At 29.5% G+C, this 22,225-nt stretch overlaps 6 protein-coding genes across 8 annotated transcripts; 3 read left to right on the forward strand and 3 right to left on the reverse strand.

The window, feature by feature from the left end:
* Nucleotides 1-4: 4 nt before the first annotated feature.
* Nucleotides 5-673, reverse strand: LOC128878273 (uncharacterized; the record flags this gene model as incomplete). The annotated part of the gene is made up of 3 exons (XM_054126354.1): nucleotides 5-338; nucleotides 441-542; nucleotides 607-673. Coding segments are annotated over 3 exons (309 nt in total), but the record flags the coding sequence as incomplete, so codon positions are not given.
* A 171-nt stretch (nucleotides 674-844) lies between these two features.
* Nucleotides 845-1,895, reverse strand: LOC128878264 (succinate dehydrogenase assembly factor 4, mitochondrial-like). Its single transcript, XM_054126325.1, has 3 exons — nucleotides 1,393-1,895; nucleotides 1,242-1,331; nucleotides 845-1,160 (listed from the first exon to the last, which is right to left on the reverse strand). Exons 1-3 carry the CDS (start codon nucleotides 1,490-1,492, stop codon nucleotides 991-993), a joined length of 360 nt encoding a protein of 119 aa, XP_053982300.1. The 5' UTR covers nucleotides 1,493-1,895; the 3' UTR covers nucleotides 845-990.
* Nucleotides 1,896-2,042: 147 nt separating this feature from the next.
* On the forward strand, nucleotides 2,043-3,641 carry LOC128878195 (lethal(2)neighbour of Tid protein). The gene has a single exon (XM_054126209.1). The coding sequence runs from the start codon at nucleotides 2,083-2,085 to the stop codon at nucleotides 3,400-3,402; it is 1,320 nt and encodes a 439-aa protein (XP_053982184.1). The 5' UTR covers nucleotides 2,043-2,082; the 3' UTR covers nucleotides 3,403-3,641.
* Nucleotides 3,642-3,858: 217 nt separating this feature from the next.
* LOC128878203 (zinc finger protein 277) lies at nucleotides 3,859-6,321 on the forward strand. Of its 2 annotated transcripts, XM_054126230.1 has the most exons (9): nucleotides 3,860-4,147; nucleotides 4,215-4,437; nucleotides 4,511-4,688; nucleotides 4,761-4,963; nucleotides 5,183-5,345; nucleotides 5,421-5,633; nucleotides 5,711-5,853; nucleotides 5,928-6,029; nucleotides 6,101-6,321. In XM_054126230.1, the coding sequence occupies exons 1-9, from the start codon at nucleotides 4,135-4,137 to the stop codon at nucleotides 6,111-6,113; spliced, it is 1,251 nt and encodes a 416-aa protein (XP_053982205.1). In that variant the 5' UTR covers nucleotides 3,860-4,134; the 3' UTR covers nucleotides 6,114-6,321. The 2 variants fall into 2 exon arrangements, with proteins under 2 accessions (XP_053982196.1, XP_053982205.1); XM_054126221.1 differs by lacking the exon at nucleotides 6,101-6,321 and having other exon boundaries at nucleotides 3,859-4,147; nucleotides 5,928-6,048.
* Nucleotides 6,322-6,445: 124 nt separating this feature from the next.
* On the forward strand, nucleotides 6,446-8,907 carry LOC128878271 (probable inactive peptidyl-prolyl cis-trans isomerase-like 6). Its single transcript, XM_054126339.1, has 10 exons — nucleotides 6,446-6,739; nucleotides 6,826-7,014; nucleotides 7,112-7,174; nucleotides 7,250-7,397; nucleotides 7,499-7,685; nucleotides 7,775-7,925; nucleotides 8,042-8,231; nucleotides 8,299-8,489; nucleotides 8,569-8,702; nucleotides 8,784-8,907. The coding sequence occupies exons 1-10, from the start codon at nucleotides 6,446-6,448 to the stop codon at nucleotides 8,905-8,907; spliced, it is 1,671 nt and encodes a 556-aa protein (XP_053982314.1).
* Nucleotides 8,908-9,003: 96 nt separating this feature from the next.
* On the reverse strand, nucleotides 9,004-14,948 carry LOC128878173 (DNA repair endonuclease XPF). 2 transcript variants are annotated; one of them, XM_054126170.1, is made up of 21 exons: nucleotides 14,563-14,948; nucleotides 14,282-14,381; nucleotides 14,123-14,189; nucleotides 13,862-13,978; nucleotides 13,466-13,613; nucleotides 13,227-13,404; nucleotides 12,974-13,153; nucleotides 12,444-12,624; nucleotides 12,199-12,351; nucleotides 12,002-12,115; nucleotides 11,780-11,928; nucleotides 11,546-11,700; nucleotides 11,232-11,463; nucleotides 10,941-11,112; nucleotides 10,692-10,859; nucleotides 10,478-10,615; nucleotides 10,191-10,406; nucleotides 9,936-10,109; nucleotides 9,717-9,857; nucleotides 9,435-9,623; nucleotides 9,004-9,343 (listed from the first exon to the last, which is right to left on the reverse strand). In XM_054126170.1, the coding sequence occupies exons 6-21, from the start codon at nucleotides 13,292-13,294 to the stop codon at nucleotides 9,176-9,178; spliced, it is 2,598 nt and encodes an 865-aa protein (XP_053982145.1). In that variant the 5' UTR covers nucleotides 13,295-13,404; nucleotides 13,466-13,613; nucleotides 13,862-13,978; nucleotides 14,123-14,189; nucleotides 14,282-14,381; nucleotides 14,563-14,948; the 3' UTR covers nucleotides 9,004-9,175. The 2 variants fall into 2 exon arrangements, with proteins under 2 accessions (XP_053982145.1, XP_053982136.1); XM_054126161.1 differs by having other exon boundaries at nucleotides 14,062-14,189.
* Nucleotides 14,949-22,225: the final 7,277 nt, after the last annotated feature.

The raw sequence follows: 22,225 nt of genomic DNA on the forward strand, positions 1-22,225 counted from the left end.
CTGTAATTTTGAATATATGTATCAAATATTTGCTACCAAAAACATGTGACATGAGTAGAAATAATATAATCTGTTTGTATGGGAATAAAATCATTATTTACATAATAACATGTGTATTTATAGTCTAGTGCGTATAATGAAAAATTACATTTAATTATCAATTTGAATGAAATTTATGAACGAAATGCAGTTTCCGATTTAGAAGTCGCTCACCCGTCCACCATTTTGCCAGTCTCCCCACTTTGTTGGATCTTTTTCGCTATTTGTTATTAGTTCACCATTGTTTGGATCAGTTTCTACTAATACCAAATCCACGAAACGTTCTTTAGGAGGAACTCCTATGGTTTAATTTTCTTTATAGCTTTCATATTTCGTAATTTATGTAATACATATTTCGTGTTGATTTCAATTATTAGTCAAATATAGTATGCTTTGCTTACTTGGTATCGGCTGCAATTTCAGTTTTTTATGAAACTGTTTCATTCGCGCAGATTCTTCTTTTTCAGCTTTTGAATCTGATTCTTTGGTTTGCAACAAAACACCTAAGTGTTGTAAAAAAAAATTAAATATTAAAATATCAAAACAATAATATTATATGTTTCATACTTGTCGAGAATTGTCTAGTTCTAGACATTAATGGTTTCATAGATATTTTATTGACATAATTCAACATTTTGATGATGATACGATGTCAGTTCTAATTTACAAATATCCGTGTTTGTTTCTCTTCTTGAAATGGTTAGTGAAAAAATTGAAGGCTTAAAAAGTATTAATTCTTTTGTTATATTTCAAATAACTAAAGATATTTAAAATATTGAAAGTATGAATTAATTTTTGGGAGTAATTAATATTTCAAAGTAAAATCTTTCATTTATTTAAAAACAATACACGCAATATTCACTTCATTCTTAATTTATTAAAATATGTTCCTATTTTATTATTTACACATCCTATTAAATAACTATAGCGCATATTTTTTCCTAGCTATATTTAAAAATCTGTTACTCGTCCTTTTCTTTCCCAATCACCATATCGAGTTGGTTCTGGCCCCTTTGGTCCTCCTACTTCGCCTGTTTTTGGATTCGTATTATTTGGAAATGGTTTTAATGGTTCTTTTTCTTGATAAGGATGTTTTCCTTCCTCTAATTCTTCTAGTTCTTCTGTTATACGTCAAATTATATCGATTTATTAACAATTTCCTCACAATTTTGCAGACATTTCATTATTGCACATTAATATACCTATAGGTGTACGTTCTCTCAACTTTTTCCTAAATTCACGCAATCGCGGACTTTCAGTTTTATCTTCGTTTGCAAATAATATTTGATATTCTATAATGAGAGATTCATTATTTACTAATCTAATACTGCATTTGATACCTAAAACACTTACGCGTATGGAAAGAATTGGTTAGGCATTTCGTACTTTTAAGATTCACTTTAAATAAATAGCGCAAATGGGTGACATTTGGGTTAAACATAACCTTATACATCGTATCTGTTTTTATCACAGACTTGAAGGACAATGCTTGAAGTTGAAGGTTTCAAGTTTGTAATCGATGTAGCGAACCAATAGGTGCACTCAGAAAGGACACCGCTCAGTGAGCGGTTTTTGTGGGGTTACACATATTTATCGATTTTTACATGAATAGTTCTTCACACATGTTTCATACTTCACATTAATAATTGTTTGTAATTGGCTATTGCGTTTGAACGTAGCGGTTTTTAATTACGTTTTCTTTTATCGCGTAATTCATTTTTCTTAACAATCGTCATTCAGTTCAAACGTGTTTCCAATCAGCTCCTTGTATTCAAATTGTTAGGCTTATTTAATTGTTCTTGTTTAAATAAATTATCTTGTTGTTAAAGTTCGGAATTAGTTCATGTTCGTAATTCTTTTATGTAGAATCCCTACTCAATACACTGAGCTGTTCAGTGAGCGGGTTTTAATACTAGTGGCGCCATCGGTGGCAAAACGCCCAAGTTTGTAGTGAAAATAATTCCCACTGTTGCTGCTAGATGGTGTCACTAACTAAAGGGTGATAATCATAAAAGTAATAAATAAAATTATGAAAGATAGCACATGTGCAATATGGCGCCGCGCAGAGAATTTCGATCGAACCTTAATTCGGCGAAATCATCAAAGAAAAGCGCCAAGAATTGGTACGAAAATTATTTAGAATGGGGGAAAATTACTTCTTTATTCACCGATCCAAGGAAACTATTCCTAATTGGAAGAGTGTTTATTATTCTGGAAATAATCTTAAACATATTGGTTATCGAACAAGTGCCGTACACAGAAATCGACTGGAAAGCATATATGCAAGAAGTCGAAGGCTTCTTGAACGGAACGTTGGACTATTCGAAATTGAGAGGTGACACTGGACCATTAGTCTACCCTGCGGGATTTGTTTATATATTTTCCGCACTATACTACATCACGGGACACGGAGCAGAGATAAAAATAGCTCAATACTTCTTTGCAATTCTCTACATAATACTACTTCTATTAGTTTTCCGAATTTATGCGAAAACTAAGAAAGTTCCGCCTTATGTTTTGATTATTATGTGTTGTACGTCTTATAGGATCCATTCTATATTTACTTTGAGGCTTTTCAATGACCCAGTTGCAATGGTAATGTTATTTGCAAGTCTTAATGCATTTTTGGATGACCGGTGGTATCTAGGAAGTATTCTCTATAGCTTAGCTGTGTCCATAAAAATGAACATTTTGTTATTTGCACCTGCACTTCTTATAGCTTATTTATATAATCTAGGTTTACTTAAAACTATAGCACATCTATTTGTGTGCGCTACAATTCAGTTAATATTAGGTCTACCTTTTATACTCAATAATGCCCTTTCATACATTAAAGGTGCTTTTAATTTTGGGAGAGTTTTTGAATTCAAGTGGACTGTAAATTGGAGATTTCTGCCAGAGCATGTTTTTGTTCATCCATACTTCCATGCATCGTTATTATTGCTGCATATATTGACTTTACTTTATTGTGCATCAAGGTGGATACAGTATATGAAATCATATGCAAAACTAAAGCATTTAGAGAAAAGCTTACAGCCTCAGTTAAAAAAGAAAGAGAAAGTAGATATGTCTACAATGAGTCAATTGTTTATTCTTCCTATGTTTGCTGCTAATTTCATTGGTATTACATTTAGCAGATCATTGCATTATCAATTTTATGTATGGTACTACCACACATTACCTTATATTGCATGGTGTACAGAGTATAAGACTGTTTTAAAATTGACTATTTTAGGCATAATAGAATTATGTTGGAACACTTACCCAAGCACAATTTTCAGTAGTGTTTCATTACATATATGCCATTTAATTTTGTTATTTGGACTTATTAAAGACAAATCTATCTATGGAAAAGAAAAATAAAAATGTTTATATGACGTAATGTCTACTTTTCCCTTTCCTCCATAATGAAATTGTATAACTGGAATGTTTTACTATATTTCTGATTCATACCTTATAGAGTTATTTTTCTACTTTACTGGAGAAAAATATGGAAGAACAAAGATGTTATTGTTGAATTCTAAATAAAGTTAAATTTTTGTGTAAAAGATACCAATAATGTATTATAATAATGTAAATATATATATATATTTAAAATATAAAATAATTATTATTACTGTCATATCCTATTAGTAATTAATTTTAGTTTTATATGGACATAGAAGAAAATTTGAAATACATGTTATATTTCGTATTAGTCTTCAAATAAATTGTGATTTACATTACTTTTGTTAATTGAGAAAGGATGTGAATAACTTCAAATAATATTAGTATGACAAACATTCTTTTAATATTTTGTCCAATAAGGCATTTTGACAGATAGAATGGAAACACGTGATTGCGTAGTTCTCCGAAAAAATTGTATTTAATAACATGTAATAATGTTATTGACTCTTTTTGTGTATTCCAAAAACATGGATTAATAAAGAATAAATTTTTTGACAAAGTCACTAGGAAACAGATCAAGACGATGTATCTTTGTATTATAAAAGGCTTTTGATACCTAACCTATCATATAAACAATTTGAAGATTTAACCCAAATTCGATAAATTAATGAATTTAATTGATTTACTCTCTTAAAAATTGCAGCAGTCATGAATCCCAGAGGTATGTATTTTAAATATTGTAATTTTAATTATTGAAAGATAGAATGCCACATAAATTTATATTGCAGAGAAACATAAAGATTCATCAAATATCGACAGTGGTTGTAAACAAGATTATACTACATTTAAATCTCAATTCGTTGGATTAGATGATAAACCTTATGCCACAAAATGTCTCTTATGTGATATAAAATTTGTCCTTCCTGAAAATGAAAAGCAACTTTTAACTCACTTGTTCGAAGAACATAGGCTTGTAATAGGAGATGTGTGTAACATTGCTAGTTTGAAAAGGTGTAAATTCATTTTCTAAAATTATATATTTTAAGATTTATTTGTTAAAACTTCATAACTTCAATTATTTTAGCTATATACATTATTGGGGTTTTAAATTTAAAGAAGAGCCGTTAACTACATATTGTACAACAATGGTAATGGATTGTACACCTGATGGGAAGCCAAGTAAAAATGAATCATATTTCTTACTTTCTGATTGTATTTTAGAGGATAAAACGTTAAGAGATGAAATATATCAGGCTAAATTGGTACCAATAAATTATACCAACTTTTAACAAACATTTTTTGTAAAGAATAAGTGGACAATGTATCTTTTTAAGGAATGGGTTTTATCAGAACAATCGAGAGAAAGGACAGATACCAATTTCAAACGTGGTTGTATTTTCTGTAGAATGGAATTTTCAGGACTGCGCATTACATATGTAAAACATTTGGCAGAGAAACATAATCTGTATTTAGGAAAACCAGATAATTTAGTATTCATAGATGAATTTTTAGATAAAATTCAAAATACTATTGAAAAGTAAGATATTAAAAGTATAATCTAAAGAAGTGTGCATTTGTGAGAATGTGGCAACTTTGAATGGAAATCAATAGAGAAACGGTCTGAAGACACTGCATGATGAAACATACTTGTTGTATTTATTGTATTTTATTAACTTTATTTAACTGTAATTCATATTATTATTCCATATCATAAAATCTACGTATTTACTCAACATTCTTCTACATTGTATTTTAGTTTGGTATGCATATATTGTGAAAAATTATTTAAAGATCGAACAGCATTGAAAGAACACATGCGTAAGAAACTACATAAACGTATAAATCCCAATAATAAAGCATATGATAAATTTTATATAAATAATTATTTAGAACCTGGAAAAACATGGAGGCATAAGCAGGTATTTTATTAATTAAAATTTGCAATAGTAGAATATTTGATATAAATATCTTACTGTAATTTCTAATACATTTAGACTGTTCCAAGAGAAAATCATGCAGTAGGAGATCAAAACAGTGAAAATGAAGATGAAGAAACATGGTCTGACTGGAATGATGAAGATATCGGTATAACATGTTTGTTCTGCAATTATGGTGATAAACACTTTCATCTTATTCTTGCACATATGAAAATGCATCATAATTTTGATTTTAAAGATGTATCAAAAGATTTAACATTCTATCAAAAAGTGAGATTTAGTGTATTTTATGAATGAAATAATTAAAATATTAAAATTTATATTGTTAAACTGTAACTTTGATATAGGTGAAAGTGGTAAATTATGTAAGAAGGCAAATTCATTTACAACGTTGTGTTTTCTGTGAGACCAAAGTAGAGAATGTTTTGGAGCATATGAAGCAACAAAATCACTTTAAAATACCTACTCAAAAAATTTGGGATCAACCAGAGTTAGTATTCTATATAATATGAAAGTTTAATCTATTGAATTAATTTGAGTTTATTAATAAATATATAATTTCAGATTTTATTTTCCTATGTGTGAAAATGATTCTTTCTTATACAATTTGGATACAAGTGGCGGTAGCGATGAAGAAAGTGATCTTGAAAATGCTACAGAAGCAATGTATGAAATATTAAAATAACAGATATCTTTCAAATATAACAAAATATTATATCAAAATTATTTGTTTTTAGGATGAATTTATGAGTAATATTGTTATAATTGTTGACTCGGACGAAGTCAAGAAGAAATTATTAAGATTTTTGTTATGATAAATTATTACAATATATATGAATATAAACAATTTTTTGTTAAGAAAATGATTTTGTCATTTCATATATACGATATATTAAAATATTTGTGGATAATTTATTGATAGTATAACAATTAGAATTAACAACAGATATGTACAGCAATAATTGTATTGTAAAATAGTAGCGAAATAAAAATTTTTGACAAAAATAAATGCAAGCAATTGAAAAAGTTGAACATCCATTATAAATATTGATAAATATAACATGAAATTTGCATGACTATTCATGACTATAGTAATATATAATCGTGAATATAGTTCCTTTAATAGTGTTTTAAGCAGCACAATGACACAAAATAAAAATAAAAGTGGATTGCTAAAAAAACATTTTTGCTCAAATTTTGTTGATAACGATTGTGTTAAAATTAAAGTAGTAGGCATTATAAATACTGTTGCTTTCCAAAAAGCTCGAATATGCGCAGAAAAATTGCATCAACATTTGCCATTTAAATATGCAAAGCCCCAGATTATAGAAATGTTTCAAATAGATTGGCATGAGTATATTCAAAAAAAGAAAAGGGTAATCATAATTTTTGCATATAACAAAGTATGATTAGAAGTCATACTAATACAAATAGATCATAAAATATGTATAAATATCTTCAGCAAATTGGAGGTAAAATATGGTTATTAACTCAACCTGTAGCAGTCTTTATAGATGATGAATATATTGGTTGTGATGCAGAATTTTTATACTATATAAGTGAGTCTTATATTTTTAGTTTACCTATTGGAATAGAATATTATGAAACTCTTGCCACAGAACGGTGTAAGCAATTTATGGAAAAATCCAAGGTGAATATATCATTATTATATAAGTTATTTTACTACTATATAATACCTTAATATAAGAATGTAAATTGTACAATAATCCTACACTATTTAATTTTAGAGAAAGTATGTTTATTTTACATTTACTGTAGATGGTTCTATCATTGGGTCATTTATGTTCATGGTAACAATTCATATTTGATTTTATATAGGATCATAGCTTTATCAAGCACTTCTATTGATTTTTGTATTAATTTAGTTGTATTCTGATTTGTTACCATTGACTTGTCAACATTTTTTAAATCTTTGTACTGGGTATGATGAAGTAACAAAAACTTATAAAGATTCTTACTTTGTGAATACATGTGTACATCGCATAGTAAAAAATGGATGGCTTCAATGTGGAGGTAAAGTTAAACATTATTTAAATTATTTTTTATTTTGTTTAACAATAATTAAGCAACAATAATATAAACTCAAGTTTAATTTAAGTTTGTATTCAATGCAGGCACTGTACTGCCTAAAATCAAGGATTCTGTAAATGATGTTAAGATACCAGATGAATCTTATTGCATTCCTCACGATCGTCGTGGAGTTCTTTCAATGGTAAATAGTGGAAAACATTCTAATGAGTCCCAATTTATTATATGCTTAAAACCTAATCCTTGGATGAATTATTTCTATGTTGCTTTTGGGTGAGTTAAGTAAAAACAGCTTTCTAATATAAGTATTTATCTACAAGTAGATAATAAAATAAAAATTAATTATTACGATGTACACAAAGGCAACTAGTAGATGGTGCAAGAGCTTTAAAAACGTTAGAAAACATGTCAACATACTATGAACAGCCTATAAAGCAAATTGTAATTTCATATTGTGGAGAATATGTCTTTTTAGATGAACCTAAACTGGAGACAGAATCGAAAGTTTTCCTTGTCAGTAAAATTATTATTATTGGTTTAAATTATTAACTTGATATTTCAAATTTTAATAAACTTTATTGCATGTTATTGTTCGATTTAATTAGAGTTAACTATTGCCTTTATTTTAGGAACACAAACCACCATTAAATGTTGAAGGAGAAGATACAAAACTTAGCGATATTGCTTTTGATTTTTATTCTATCACGCCATGGCTTGATAATATCATGGATAAAATAGATATTCGCGATGTACCATCAATTTTAATGGCTGAACGATATTTAAATGGTCTCTATAGTCTTTCGACTGATTATTTACCAGGTATTTACGAATAATAAGTTATTTACAATACCAATAATAATATGTAAATATTCTACGTATTTTATAGGAATGGATATGCGTATTTATGAAGAAATTCATTTAATTTCTAAGAAAAAATATGATACCACTGCAGCTATGCTTCGTGAATTACTGTTGAAATTTCATCCTGATTCAATGACTCAAGAGGAAAAATTAACGTTTATATCAGAAATTTCTAAGATCATCTTGGCTTATGTTTTCTGTTATGGAGACAATAAAGTAAGTTAAGAATTAGAGTTAATATAAAATTTTACGTATTTTTTATAAAAATATCATTCTACGTATATAATTTATTTAGTTTTGTTTAGAACATATTTCAATCGATACTCGTGAGATTATACATAAAATATTAGAAGTTGCACACGAAATAGCATTGAAAGCTATTTCAAGAGCTGAAATTTCACATAAGTGCGGAGATTTAAAAATAGCTAAGTATGATATCAAATTTTTAAACTAAAAGTAGTGTATAGTTCAGTTCTATCTAACTGCATTTACATAATTCTGTAATTGCAGGATATTTGAAGCAAAGCAAATTAATTCCCATATGCTTATCTCAGAATCTTGTATATTATTATTACATGATATATTAAATGAAGCCGTATTATGTTTGATAAGATCTGTCGACATACAAGAGTAGCAAAAATACAAAGAAAAATAAATCAAGTAAAAATGATATTTTTAATTAAAATTACTAAATGTTTAATACTTGTTTTGAATTTGTTCCCAATTATAATAGATAAAAATATATTTTATTTTCTATGAAAATTGTTACATGCACAATTCTTTTTATATCACATTACTGATATCGCGTATAACACAGTATACATCCATGATCTCGCATTTTATACATAACTGAAGTAGAAATTAAGCAATAAATATTTTAAAAAACTATGTACGTCTGAACATCATTGCTTAACTTTAGAAAACAGTCTTCTTCCACGACCTCTATATCCGACGGCAGCTTTCTTACCAATTGTTTTCGATTTTTCTTCAGCGGGAGAACTTTTTTCGTGAAATGCATCGTATAACATTTGTGCTTCGTGTTTATTTCCGATCATTTCTGCAAGTTCCTCCTACAGAAAATATTTATTTTTTTTAAACAAAAGTAATTATATTATTATATAGAAACATTGCAAAGTATTAATTCGAAATATGAATACATACTTTTGTAAGATTATTGAGATGATCTAATGATTGTCCTTTGCTCAAAATTGTTTGCAAATTTTTTGTTGTAACTCCTGGTAATTTAGAAACTAAATCTTGAATTTTTGAATTGAATTTTTCCGTTGCCTCTTTGTTTTCTTCAAATCCTATTTGAGCAGCTTTTATTGCATTTGGTTGAGAAGCTCCTTGCTATAAATTTCATTAGAAATTAATGAAACAAACAAAATGAATTTAAAGCGTTTTGATGGCAAATTTCTATAAATTACAGTTCCACTTTATTACCTTTAATTCTTCAAATAATTGTGCCGTTGCGTGAGGCCCAGGCGACCATACAAGTTTTAATCGAGGAAAATGTAGAGTTAATAACTGAAGTTTTGAAGTTATGAACGTATTTTGTACATCCTTACTAGCGTAGTAATATCCCTGGAATTAAAATTTGACTTTTTAAACAAATTTAGATTTTCAAATATTTTCTTTCCATAATATGTAAACAACATTTACCTGAAAGCAAAACGGCTTATTTGGATCAAACTCTATCAAAAGCATTGGCTTGGTGTAATATCTTGTCATTGAAATAGCTTGATTGTATAATCTTCCACTGTTTAAAGACCCAATTAAATCAGAAATACTTTTCCTTTCGACACAAATTTCTGGTGATAAGATGTAATCTCCCACCTACAAACAACATTAAATAAAAGAAATAAAAACGATATAATGAAAGCATTTATGTCACGAATCAAAAGTTTTCCATTGTACCTGTAACGTTACGGGTTCAATTCTCATCCCTCGTGTATATAATATTGCAGGTAGTTCACTTCTGAATTCTCTCATGTCAACTATTACAGTGTTTGGAACTTGAGGTTCAGTTGATAATCCACCTTTGCGTGTATTTTCTGTGTCATTTGTATTAATTTCTAATGAAAGATTTAAATCATCAGTTTTTCCGTCCTGGTCATCAGGGATAACCATGGTCTAGAAGAAGAAAATATATCGTCATATACATAGATAAACACACGTTTAAATTTATGATACGATAATATTACAGTTTTTGCATTGATTAATTTGTGAAATGCTTCTTTTTCCCGTCGCAAGGATGTAAGATATTCTTGTTCTTCTACAGAACCCCCATAAATCAAGAAATATACTTTTAAATCTATCGATGGGTTATTGTTTTGATACACCTGAAAAGAAATACTTACTTAAATATCTGTAACCATATTTCGTTTATAAACTGCCTAAATTGATTGCCATACATACTTCAATTTGCCGTACAGCCGAAATATCAGCAACGTACATAATAATATTACTTGGCATATGTTCTGCTAAAGCGCGTAGTAAAGACATTGGATCTCCACATTTTTTTAAAGATTGTATTAAAATAACAGGCGTGTTTGTTGTTGCAATAGTTAAATCTAAATCTCCCATCTATAAGGAGAACATAAAACTTTATATTAAATTATTCTCGTTTTATCTGTACCGAATATTATAATACAATGTGTATCTTACTTGTGAGCAATCCTCAAATAATGTTTGATTTTTGTTTTCATCTGGTGGTGAATTAGATTCACTTTCCTCATTAGCTTTTTGAGATAATGTTAACATGTAGGTGTCTTGTTCGGTTTCGTCAGTATCATCACCACCTTTCTCTTCGGATGATGCTTTTTCTACACTGGTTTCGCTACAAAAAATAAATAAAATGTAATTAATATTAAGTATTAGATTATGCTATGCAGCATCAATACAAACTTTATGACTCGAACTTGCGTGGATAAATTTTATTTCGTATTAATTACATACTTTGCTTTTTTTACTTCTTTAGGAGCGAGTTTCTTCATTGCCTCATACAATAAATACTCATTAGGACCCATAGTTAGATAATTTCTTAATTGGTAACATATAGTACGATCATGTACCAAAATAAGAATTTTTTCAGCATTACCATTATCTCCCTTCTTTTTACTTTGATGCTGAATTTCAAGTAATACTTCTGTTAAAGCTCTCCATTTTGGATTTGCTTCTGGTTTCAATTCTGTACAAAGATAATATATATATTTATTATTAAAGATTTTTATTTTTATTTGTACTACAGATTATATAAATAGTTAAATTACCATTCTTTTCATTGTAAACTCTACTTTTTCCATTTTTGAATAAAGAATCTACAGAATCTAGCATCAACCAGCCACTATTTTTCACAGCATATTCCATAGTACGTAAACGGTTTAGCATCGCATAAAATGACACGCAATCTTCGTATGTCAAACATCTGCATATTTTTATAAGAAACGTTTTGTTTTTTAACAAAAATGAATTTTTTTTATTAGTTCAGATATATAAATACTTACGCGAGGAGAGCTCGTAACGTCTTTAAATCTGAAAGTAACTGCTTTGAAGTGGAACTAAGTTGATGCCAAATAGGATCTAATTGTGATTGCAATTGCTTGTGAAATTTTTTAGCTATCGCATTTTCAACAGTTAATTCGTCTAAATCTAACTGCAAGAATAAATTACAAATGATATTATCAATTTTATATAATTTAAAATAATAAATCGAATTATGTACGTACATATTTATTAAGTTTTTTCAATTCTTTTACGACGTAATTCATCACATCAAGTAAAGCAGTTTGAATGTGCAACATTTTTGGTGTGATCTTTACATGCAGTTCAATGACTTCTGCCTGGATAACAATATTATTTAGTATAATTTTTAGTATGAAATGCTTGTCTCGCTATAATATCAATAATTATATGACATGTTTACCTTGCGTTTTCCTAGACTACTATTTACAAGTGCATGAAAACGTGGCCACAAATACAATTGTTTAACAAATAAAGCTTTCATTACTCGTTCTACTTGCGTAAATCCAACACTGAATGCTAATGCTGAGTTAGAAAATGCTTTGATAAAACCGGTCTGTAAAAAAATCGCTGAATTAATGAAAATGATATTTTATAAATTACGCTACATAGGTATTTATTAATTTCATCTTTTTCTTTAATATATACCTTGTTATTTTGTCTATATAAACGAAGAGCAAATGCTTCTTGATATGATCTTAAAATATTATGCGCTCTATACACAAGGATTCCAGTAACTAAATTTAATGGAATTCTTTGTTTTAATAAATCTACTACCAGAATTGGACCAGACATAAACAATGCCCCACCTTCCAGATACATTATTGATCTACAATTATTTATGAAATATCATTAGAAATAATGTAGAGGACTTTTAGGCAAAGAAGTAAATTTAATCATATGCAGCAATAATATGAAATATATTTAAATATAATTAACAAAATATAACAAGTATGTTTCAACATGCACTCCTTGAAGACTCTTTCACGACTGATTCCCATTCAAACTTTCTCAATCGAATCTTTCTCTTAAACCATCCACATCAGCAGCACACATTCTTGCCACATTCTCACATTTGCAATTGTTACCATAGCTACCTTCAACATATATTTTTTGCTCTTATAATAAAGATAAGAAAATTAATTTAATATGTTTAAAAGTAAGAGTTCAATGCAAACCTTTCATCAGCAGAGCATTCAGAAGTTACCACACGAGGTAGTTGTTTTACTCCAAAGCTTTTTAAAGTATCAATAAAGTATCTTTCATCGTGACTTGTAGTCCCGAGGACTATAATTAAGTTTCCAGGATCTATATAAGCTCTTAATATATTTGCAAATACAGTTTCTATACCAAGTCCCCTACAATAACAGTGCCACAAATTGAATATTCGATATTGAATTACATACGATACATAAATAAACTAATAATTACTTTGCTGCTACAAGCAAACCATCCTCATGGAGCATTTCCAAAAATATTTGGTTCTCATATTCCAACATGATTAATAGTAAAATTGCCTAATATGTTATTATAATCATCAAAACAGGATTTGAAAAAGTAAATCTAAAAGATACCATGTAATAGATGCTGAAAATGATGTATCTTGTTCCTGAAATAATAAAGTTGAATTACACAAAAGATATCGAAAGAGCAACATTATTATAACATACCTCATTATTATAATTTTTATGAAGAGTATCTGAATTCCTTTCATAAAATAAATTTTCTGTATTTACTGTTTCGTATACTAAAAGTATATATTTACTGCTTTCATGTGACGGATGTCCATAAACTCCTATACTAACTGGTCTCTTAAAACTAAAAATTTATGTTTGCATTATAATCTACTTATTATATTAAACTAGCAATGGTGCTGATACAATACACATTGTTAGTATTAAAGTATACCAAGCATGTGCTGGATATAATAATGTATCTTACAATATATAACAGTACTTTTATATAGACATTACATGGTTTGACATAAAGTGATGTTTTATTATTTAATATCAACAGAATCTATATAGCATTAGTCCCACTGCTATGTGAAGCTATTCTTAATATACCTATCAGGAATAAGTATAGTATCCTCTCCACATGTAGCAGATTGAAGACAATATTCATCAGGCTCATAAGTCGGCTTTGCTATTGATTGGGAAGCATATAAGTCTGCATCACCATACCTGTAAAAATAAGGTGTAACAAATATTTCAATTGTTCTTGTTACATATTAATTATAGTCTCATGATTTCACTGTTTTACTTACTCTGATATCAATGTTATTTTGATAAAGCCATCATATGTTAAACTATAATATTTATACGAACCTCCTGTGATTTCGTCAGTTATATAATGCAATAATTTCTCTTTAAATGCTAACACATAGGGTATATGCTAAAATAAGATTGCTTATATTGATATTCAATCGAAATAATAAAGTTATTCACAGATTTATTGTTACAAACGTACTATACATGTTATCTTACCAAAACAATGAAAATAAAAATATTCTTCATAGTATAGTGCAGTTTAACATGATCAACATGCAACTGCAAATTTTGTTATTTTAATCCTCGTAAGGTTCCACTAAAACGAGATGATATAATATGATTAACCTGTCCTAAATACAGTTTCTTTGACAAAACTAAAAAGTAGTATTAATTATATACGTTGCAATTGTAATAATGATATCATACTCAAGTTATTTGTTAAACATTTTTAACAATCAAGAAATATTTTATGGAAATACAATAGGAAACATTCTTACATTCAAGCTTTTGACTGCTTTTGACATCAAACGTTTCGTGAACGTAAGTTCAGTAAGTTTGAATTCGAAGAGGTTAACTGTAAAGATGAGATTATGTCTATTTTTCTATTAAAAACTCAATGATTTTACATCATGTACACATAGAAATAAAATTTTGACAACATATATATGATTTTTTATTTTGGATAGAATATACATTTTGCGATCAATGTAATTTTTACCGATCGTGTTCTGTATTGCGTTTAATTTACCGACTGCGTAAAAAGACGAATTGTTTCGAAGCACATTCTACATCCGAGAACGATAATTTTGCAAAACACATACTGTTTTGTAATTAATAAACGTAATAACTGCAAAAAATTAACACTAGTCGTATTGTCGGACATTTATATTACACAAATTGCTCGATTACGTCATAGTAACCCAAACCATTGTATCTATAATCTAACGTGACTCCTCATTTGACAATGACACGAAAAATTCAATGTTTGCAAAAGATCAATGAATTCACGTTAATTAGAATTAGCTGATTTATTTTAAATCATGTTTTGTTCTCTTGATAACTTTAGCTAGTTTCTTGAAGCATCCGAAGAGTTGTCACTTTTTATAACACAATAATGTTTACGTTAAAGGGTTAAGTCATCGATATGCCTGCGAAACAAGTGATTTATACTTGACAAAGGGCAGGAAAAAGCTGATAAAGTTGTCCTAATAAGTGATGTGTCAGTTTTGTGTGTAGCTACATGAAAGAATAAGTGATTGGAAATCGATTGTAAACATTTATCGAAATCAGTAAGGTTAGTGAACATAAACAAAGTTGTCCCTCGCTGTTAGGTTAACGAATGAAATGAAAAGCATCTTTAAAATTACGCACATAAACGCAGACAAGGATATTAACAATTACTCTTTAAAATATGCAAAATATTTTTTGTAAATGAAAATATATTTCCATGTTACACGATCGAAAATCAAGGTATCGATTCATATCGAATGATTCTTTGTCGTCATGTCATACATCGAGGCTAAAGTCAAATCGAATACGAAAAGAATAGGAAGGAATGGAATATTATGCATAGTAATAATAATTTAAGAGTAAATTAAATTTTGATTTGTAATTTTCGTCCTTATTTTTCATTTCTTAGCTTTAATTTCAATTCAGAAGGATCAGAAATTATATGAAGAAGTGACAGCCAATCATGTTTAGCGTTACATTTAGATATTCAAATCTCATTGGTCGAGCACCCACCACCCACTAACTGGTGGCGCGAACGCGAGAAGAAGGCATCCTTCTTGCCCTAGCAATTGAATTGAGCAGACGTGTCGATCCGAGGGTTGATCCGCAAATTAATAGGTAAGCATAATTAATTAATCGACATCTGATTGTTCTTATTCCAGCCCTGTGTCACTGCTTATCAGTGTTCTAATATATTAATACTGTTGTTCCTTAACTGAATCGGTTTTGTTAGGAAATTTAGATTGATTTCGCACTTTCGATCGTTTCGTTCTCCACCAAGTACCAATTGATATACGTTCGTATATCAACTTGTACTGTGGCAGTATGTCTTTCTGAGTTATTTTATCGCATTCTGCTACTTTGTTAACATTAATTTGTTGCTTAGCTATTGCACAAACACATATTTATTGCAATTTTGCTTCAAATTTGAATTCTTGTATGTTAAAGATTCTACGTTATGAATCTGGTGAACCGACGCCGACGCCATGACTGTTAAATATTCTCTATTTCAACTACAATTTGTTCAAACATGGAACGGCTAAAAAATTGCACAGCTTGACAGAGGAAGCAGGAGAACAGGTAATACTGTCTTTAATCACTAGATTTGCACAGATGAAATAATAGTAGACTAAATTGATAATAATTCCTTTTCATTTCTATAATATTTCGAACTAATAGTTTCGAACAAATTGTAACACAAAATGGCGGAACTACTAGAAGCTTCGAATATTTGCTCTTTCACATTCGAAGCTTCGAATATTCACATCAGAGTTTCCGAGATTGCATTTTTACTTTATTTTGCTATATTTTCTAGACACTTTGAACATTTATTAAGCTTCACATTTTTATAATTTATTATAAATTTGTGACAAACATAAAAAATTGAAGTTAAACATTTTCCCAAGATTTAAATCGCTTTGATATGCAAGTAAAAAATTTATAATTTTGAAAATTTAAACTATTATTTCCTATATTTATTATAAAATCGATGAATTTTATGAATTAATCCATTTTTACTTCTTTTTACTATAGTTTATAGGAACTTTGAATATTTATCAATCTACACCTTGTAATTTATTATACATTTTTAACAACCATACAAAATTAGAGTTAACATTTTTTTCAACATTTAATTAGCTTTGTTATACAAATAAAAAATTTATAATATTGTAAATTGACAACATTTTTGTAAAATTGATTTCCATTTGATAAATTTAATGAATTCATGCATGTTTACTTTTTTTTAACTACATTTTATAGAAACTGAACATTTATGAATCTACATTTTCTTATAATTTATTATAAATATTTAACAAACATAAAAAATTAAAGTTCAAAGTTTTTTCAACATATAAATAGCTTTGTTTTAAAAACATAAAATTTATGAATTTGCCTTATTTGAATTACAATTATGTATCATGTTATATGTTATAATATATATTATAACATTTATAATTTTCTAGTTCAATATCTCTTTTATACATGTATTTGTATATATTCTACTATCCCAAATTTTAAGATTTAAATAATCTAATGCATCACTTATCTAAAATGAAAATCTATTTTCGTTTTTAACGAATTAAAATTATTACTGCTGTAAATTTGAAAACGTATTAGTAATTCATGTAACACGTTGCAGGTTTTGTACATCGTCAATCACAGCACTCCAACGTTCGCAGAGGTACTCCGATCATCGAATGTTGCAGAGCTTCTCTGATGTTGATCGAATATTGCTGAGCTACTCCGATGTCCTGTATGAAGACAACGGTTGGTGAGTCTTATGCTTTTTGGTTCCTCCGGTCCCCAATCATGTCGTAGGACGAAAGGTTCGAATCGACACGGGTGACTGGTTGTATACGTTGTCTTTGGCGAGTGTAGTGACCGCGGGTATGCATTGCATAGCATACTCGTGAGTAGTAAGATTTCTTGTTTTATTTATTAATTTAGGCTAGGCTCTTCTTGTACTCGCGTTTTCTATTAATGACATGATAAAATAATATTCCTTTATATCACAATTATTTCTTTATACTCATGGTTGAGAGAATATTCATATAGATATTTATCCAATAAACAGTTGTAAAGATATAGTAGATTTTTTCTATATATTTGAAGTATAAATTCAAATATAATTTTTATATTTTAAGTATACATTTCTTGCATTAAAATTGTTCGTTTATGTACAAGAAGAATGCTTCGCGATGGGTTGATTTCTAAGTCAAAGTAACACGATTTGAACACTTTTGTACGTTCCTTAAAAATCTACTTTGACATTTGAATCACCTGAAAGTAAATCAATATTCATCTTAAATTTTCAGAGTAAATTCTATAATTGCAATCTTTTTTATAATCTTTTAAATAATTCAATTTTGATTACAGTAATTACTCTTGATAATTCAATTTTTCAATATTAATTCATGCCCAGTTTTCGCTTTAAAATTTGTATAAATTAAAAGTCGAGTCATTTTTTACTGAAAATAAAATAACGCAAAAGGATACGATACTAGATCGCTTAGATTTACTAATTATTCTTTTTCGTGAGGATTTTCAGGTTTAACGCTTGCGTGTACGTTGTCTAAGCTCATTCACGTGCCCAGGTGCTACTTGGATGAGCGAAGGCAATGGGCACGATGATATAGTCTTTAATAATAATAATAATATATGTGGCGACTGACTCTGCGCTAACGTCTCGTGCACGACGTACTTCCACATGTGTGTGTGTGTGTGGTTAGGATGTGGAATTGCGTCGATTCAATAATTTCTTACAACATACAAATGATACGTTCATAACTTTCGATTTCTATTATTATTCTTTGCAATGAAACATCAATTGCTTAGTATTAACCATTCTTTAAATTTTTATTGAATTGCTTGACAATTATTTCCATCACTATATATACATATACATTGCATATACAAGAATATAAACAAAAGTAGCTTCTCAGTCTTATATACAAAATAAAAATAGTAAATTGCTGATGAACCTATATAGAGTTATCAATAATTGCATCAGTCTAAAGTATTGCATATAAATATTATTATTATATTACATAATATTACATTTAAATATTGATATATACATATTACATATACGCAATGGTCGCTAGCCTCTGTCAGTCGATTTCAGGAACTGGTACGTACCTTTAGAGTGTGAATGTTTTGTATGGTATCCTCGGGTGTCGGAGGTGTCCCGGGACATCTCCCTAGTTTAGGTCGCGCCCGAGAGCCTTGATTGAGGATCGTTGAGCGTGTGTGTTGGTGTGATTGTTTTGCCATTTTTAAATATAGGGTTAGGTAGGTAGGTAACTTAACTTGTGGTGTGTATGTTAAATCCCAGTAGGTAGGGTCCAGGGCAGATCTCGTCACTTTAGTTTGGGTAGGTCGCGCGCGCGTACGTGATGGGTCTGCACCTGTAGGTGGATTTGAGGAGTCGTTGGGATCACGATGCCAATCGTGAATCTGCTCTCGATTCTTCAGGTCTCGACTTTCTGAGTCGTTGCTTCGCGGTCGCGGTCGTGATCAGTAGGGTAGTTCGAAACGCTCGTTCCCTCGAGGTTCTAGACGTGTGGTTCACCGGGTTGAACGTCCACGTATTGCACTGAACCTCGACCCTAGCTATAAGTTTCAGATGGGACAATGCGTCCGAAGAAAGAAGAGGCTGTATGCCGAAGAGGCCCTGACAAATTGTCGCAAGAGTGGGCTGCAACGAATGGCTCTCCATTTTCGAATTCGAAGATGGGGAGTCATTACTATTACTATTTTGTCACTGTACTCGCCTGTAGTTGTAGTAGTTGTAGTTTGTTTAGACGGGTCATATACCCCAACGTGGAAGCTCAGCATCCAGTGTCAATTGGGCAATCGCGATTTTCATTAGTGTTGCGAAATGGAAGTATGAAACGCGTTCGTATTTAGAGTTGTTTTGATTGATTAGAATTTTTCGCGTTTTCTTTCAGAGTAGTATTGCGAACAAATATACCAGCCGCGATTGCTATTTAGTGTTGCGTATAAATGAATCGCGACCGATTGGAATCATATTTAGAGTTAATTTTCCTTTTGATTAGAATTTTTCGCGTTTTCTTTCAGGGTAGTGTTGCGAATACAAAATCAACCGCGATTGCTTTTAGTGTTGCGTCTGATAAATCGCGTCCGATGAGAAGTAGCTTTCATATTTTAAGTTAGGGTGAAGAAAGAAGAAACAGTCCACTCACGGATAAAAGATGGATGTTTCAAGAGATTTTCCTATGAAAAGATATGGCAGAGCTTTCGTAACTATAACCAAGTACGTAAATAGTAGACACAGTTTACCTGTTGATATCTTATTCTTTTAACCGCTATTACTATTCTCGTCTATTCTCAATTGCTATCTTTAATATAAATGAACATTGTCAGAAAAGTAGAATCAGTTTTGTGCTTCTTTTTTTTTATTTCTACTTGCTAGAAATTAACGCTGTTTTAAAGTTAAATTACAATTTTTTGCAATATATAGTTAGGCTTCATTTGTTGATTAATTATAATACAAGTACATTTCTCTTAATGAATTTCTTTTAAGTTTGTATTTTCTTTCTGTTATATACAAGTAATTGGAACAAGGATTGGAACATGTTACTGGCGCGGAATCGAGGCTACAACAATTAATGGAATTTAGAATGAGGTATTGGAAAATATAATTTATTACAATAATTGGAGATAAATTTATGCTTTATTGTTTAATTTATTTTTCAAGGTAATAATTAGTGTTGAAGTAATATTAATTTAAGCAGGGTTCATATATGGCATTGCATATTCCTATTTAATTTATAGAGAACGTATAATGTTTCATGTAGGGCAAAATTTGGTTGTGGTTAACTTAGCTCTGGAAGATTTTTCTGAAAGCTACCTTTATTGTTCGTTTCTAATAGTTATCTCGGGTGGGCTATGTTTTTATTTGTCGTAACAACTAAAGTAAATATCTTACTGCTCGTTTAGTTCCCGCCAAATTCGAATCGAGTCATTTACCGATTGTGCTCGAAATACTCGTATACTTAGTTTTAATTTTTACCACCAGTAGCGTTGTCATTGTATTTTACTCTGAATCGGTAATGTCGGATGTGACACCGAAATGGTAAGAGGGTTCTCACATAATACAATAGAGGTCGTCGTTTCTACATTATCGACTAAGTGGCGTGACTTTTAAATTCATATTTTCCATATTTCTGATATAAATTTAATTCTATATCGATTATACACAATATAAATATTGTTATCATGATAATCCTTATGTATGTTCATCAATTTCTAAAATAATTTTATTCTAAAGATTTTACTGTGAAGTCGAAAACGTTACGTGTTAATAATAAATGCTCAATGGGAAAATTCATGAGTGTTTAATAAAGTTTAATCTTAAAAGAGGACTATAATAAATTGTTTATGTAATAAAAGCGTTAATTGCTTCATAAAAAGATACTTTTGATACGTCTGAGAATCTCCGAGCAGAGTTTAACGACGTTTACAACAGCGGACGTCATACAAACCATAGACGTAGCAATACTGTGGACAATTTTATTCAAAATCAAAAAGAATGGAATAAATAACTCTGGTATTTTTACTAGAAATATGCAAAATGGTATTACACGTGAAAAAGTAATAAAATTTTCAAAATAATAAAAGTTTTATAAATGAGTGAACTTATACATTTTTGGCGAGTTTTTGTTTCATATTTTTATGCTTCTTTGCTAGATCTTTTTTATATACTTTACGTACATTTTCCATAGATTCATGTTTATAAATTTATCTATTAAAATAAGAAGAGCCTTTGAATATCTGTGTAAATTTATAAGTTCTTTTTCATTTTCATTAATAAGCTTATTTTATTTATTCAATCGATGCATTTTACATACATTTCAAATCAAATTTTCATAAATTCAAAAGTTTAGAAATGCATGTATTTATTAAAATCTGAGCTCGAGTTCATACTTTTCCAAAATAAAAATTGACGAATATCTTTATGAATTTGTAAAGTGCCTTTCATTTGCCAACATAAGGTTATGTTATTCGTTCAATTAATAATTCTTCGTATACATTTCACATAAATTTATCATAAATGTGTAAGTTTATTCCTTAAAGCTCTGCGAATGCATACATTTTAAAAATAGAAAGTAATGAATACTTTGATAAATCTCCACGATAAGCTCGATGTAAAATCTTTTACACGTTATGCACTTTTAAATATACGCGCTCGTTAACTGTGAATGCCACCTGGACGAGTGCATTGTTCATACAGTCTACGACAATGTTTAGTGGGTATCAAAGCTCTCGTTTATAGACCCCTTGATGCTCGCACCTAACTCTTCGTAATCAAGGACGATATCCGGTGCATCATTATTAGGAAACGAGCCACAATAATTACTGTTTTGTAGTGGGAACAGGTTGTCATAATTGCGCGTTAAGGGAATT

Source organism: Hylaeus volcanicus, chromosome 1 (assembly GCF_026283585.1).
Source record: "Hylaeus volcanicus isolate JK05 chromosome 1, UHH_iyHylVolc1.0_haploid, whole genome shotgun sequence".
Classification (NCBI taxonomy): domain Eukaryota; kingdom Metazoa; phylum Arthropoda; class Insecta; order Hymenoptera; family Colletidae; genus Hylaeus; species Hylaeus volcanicus.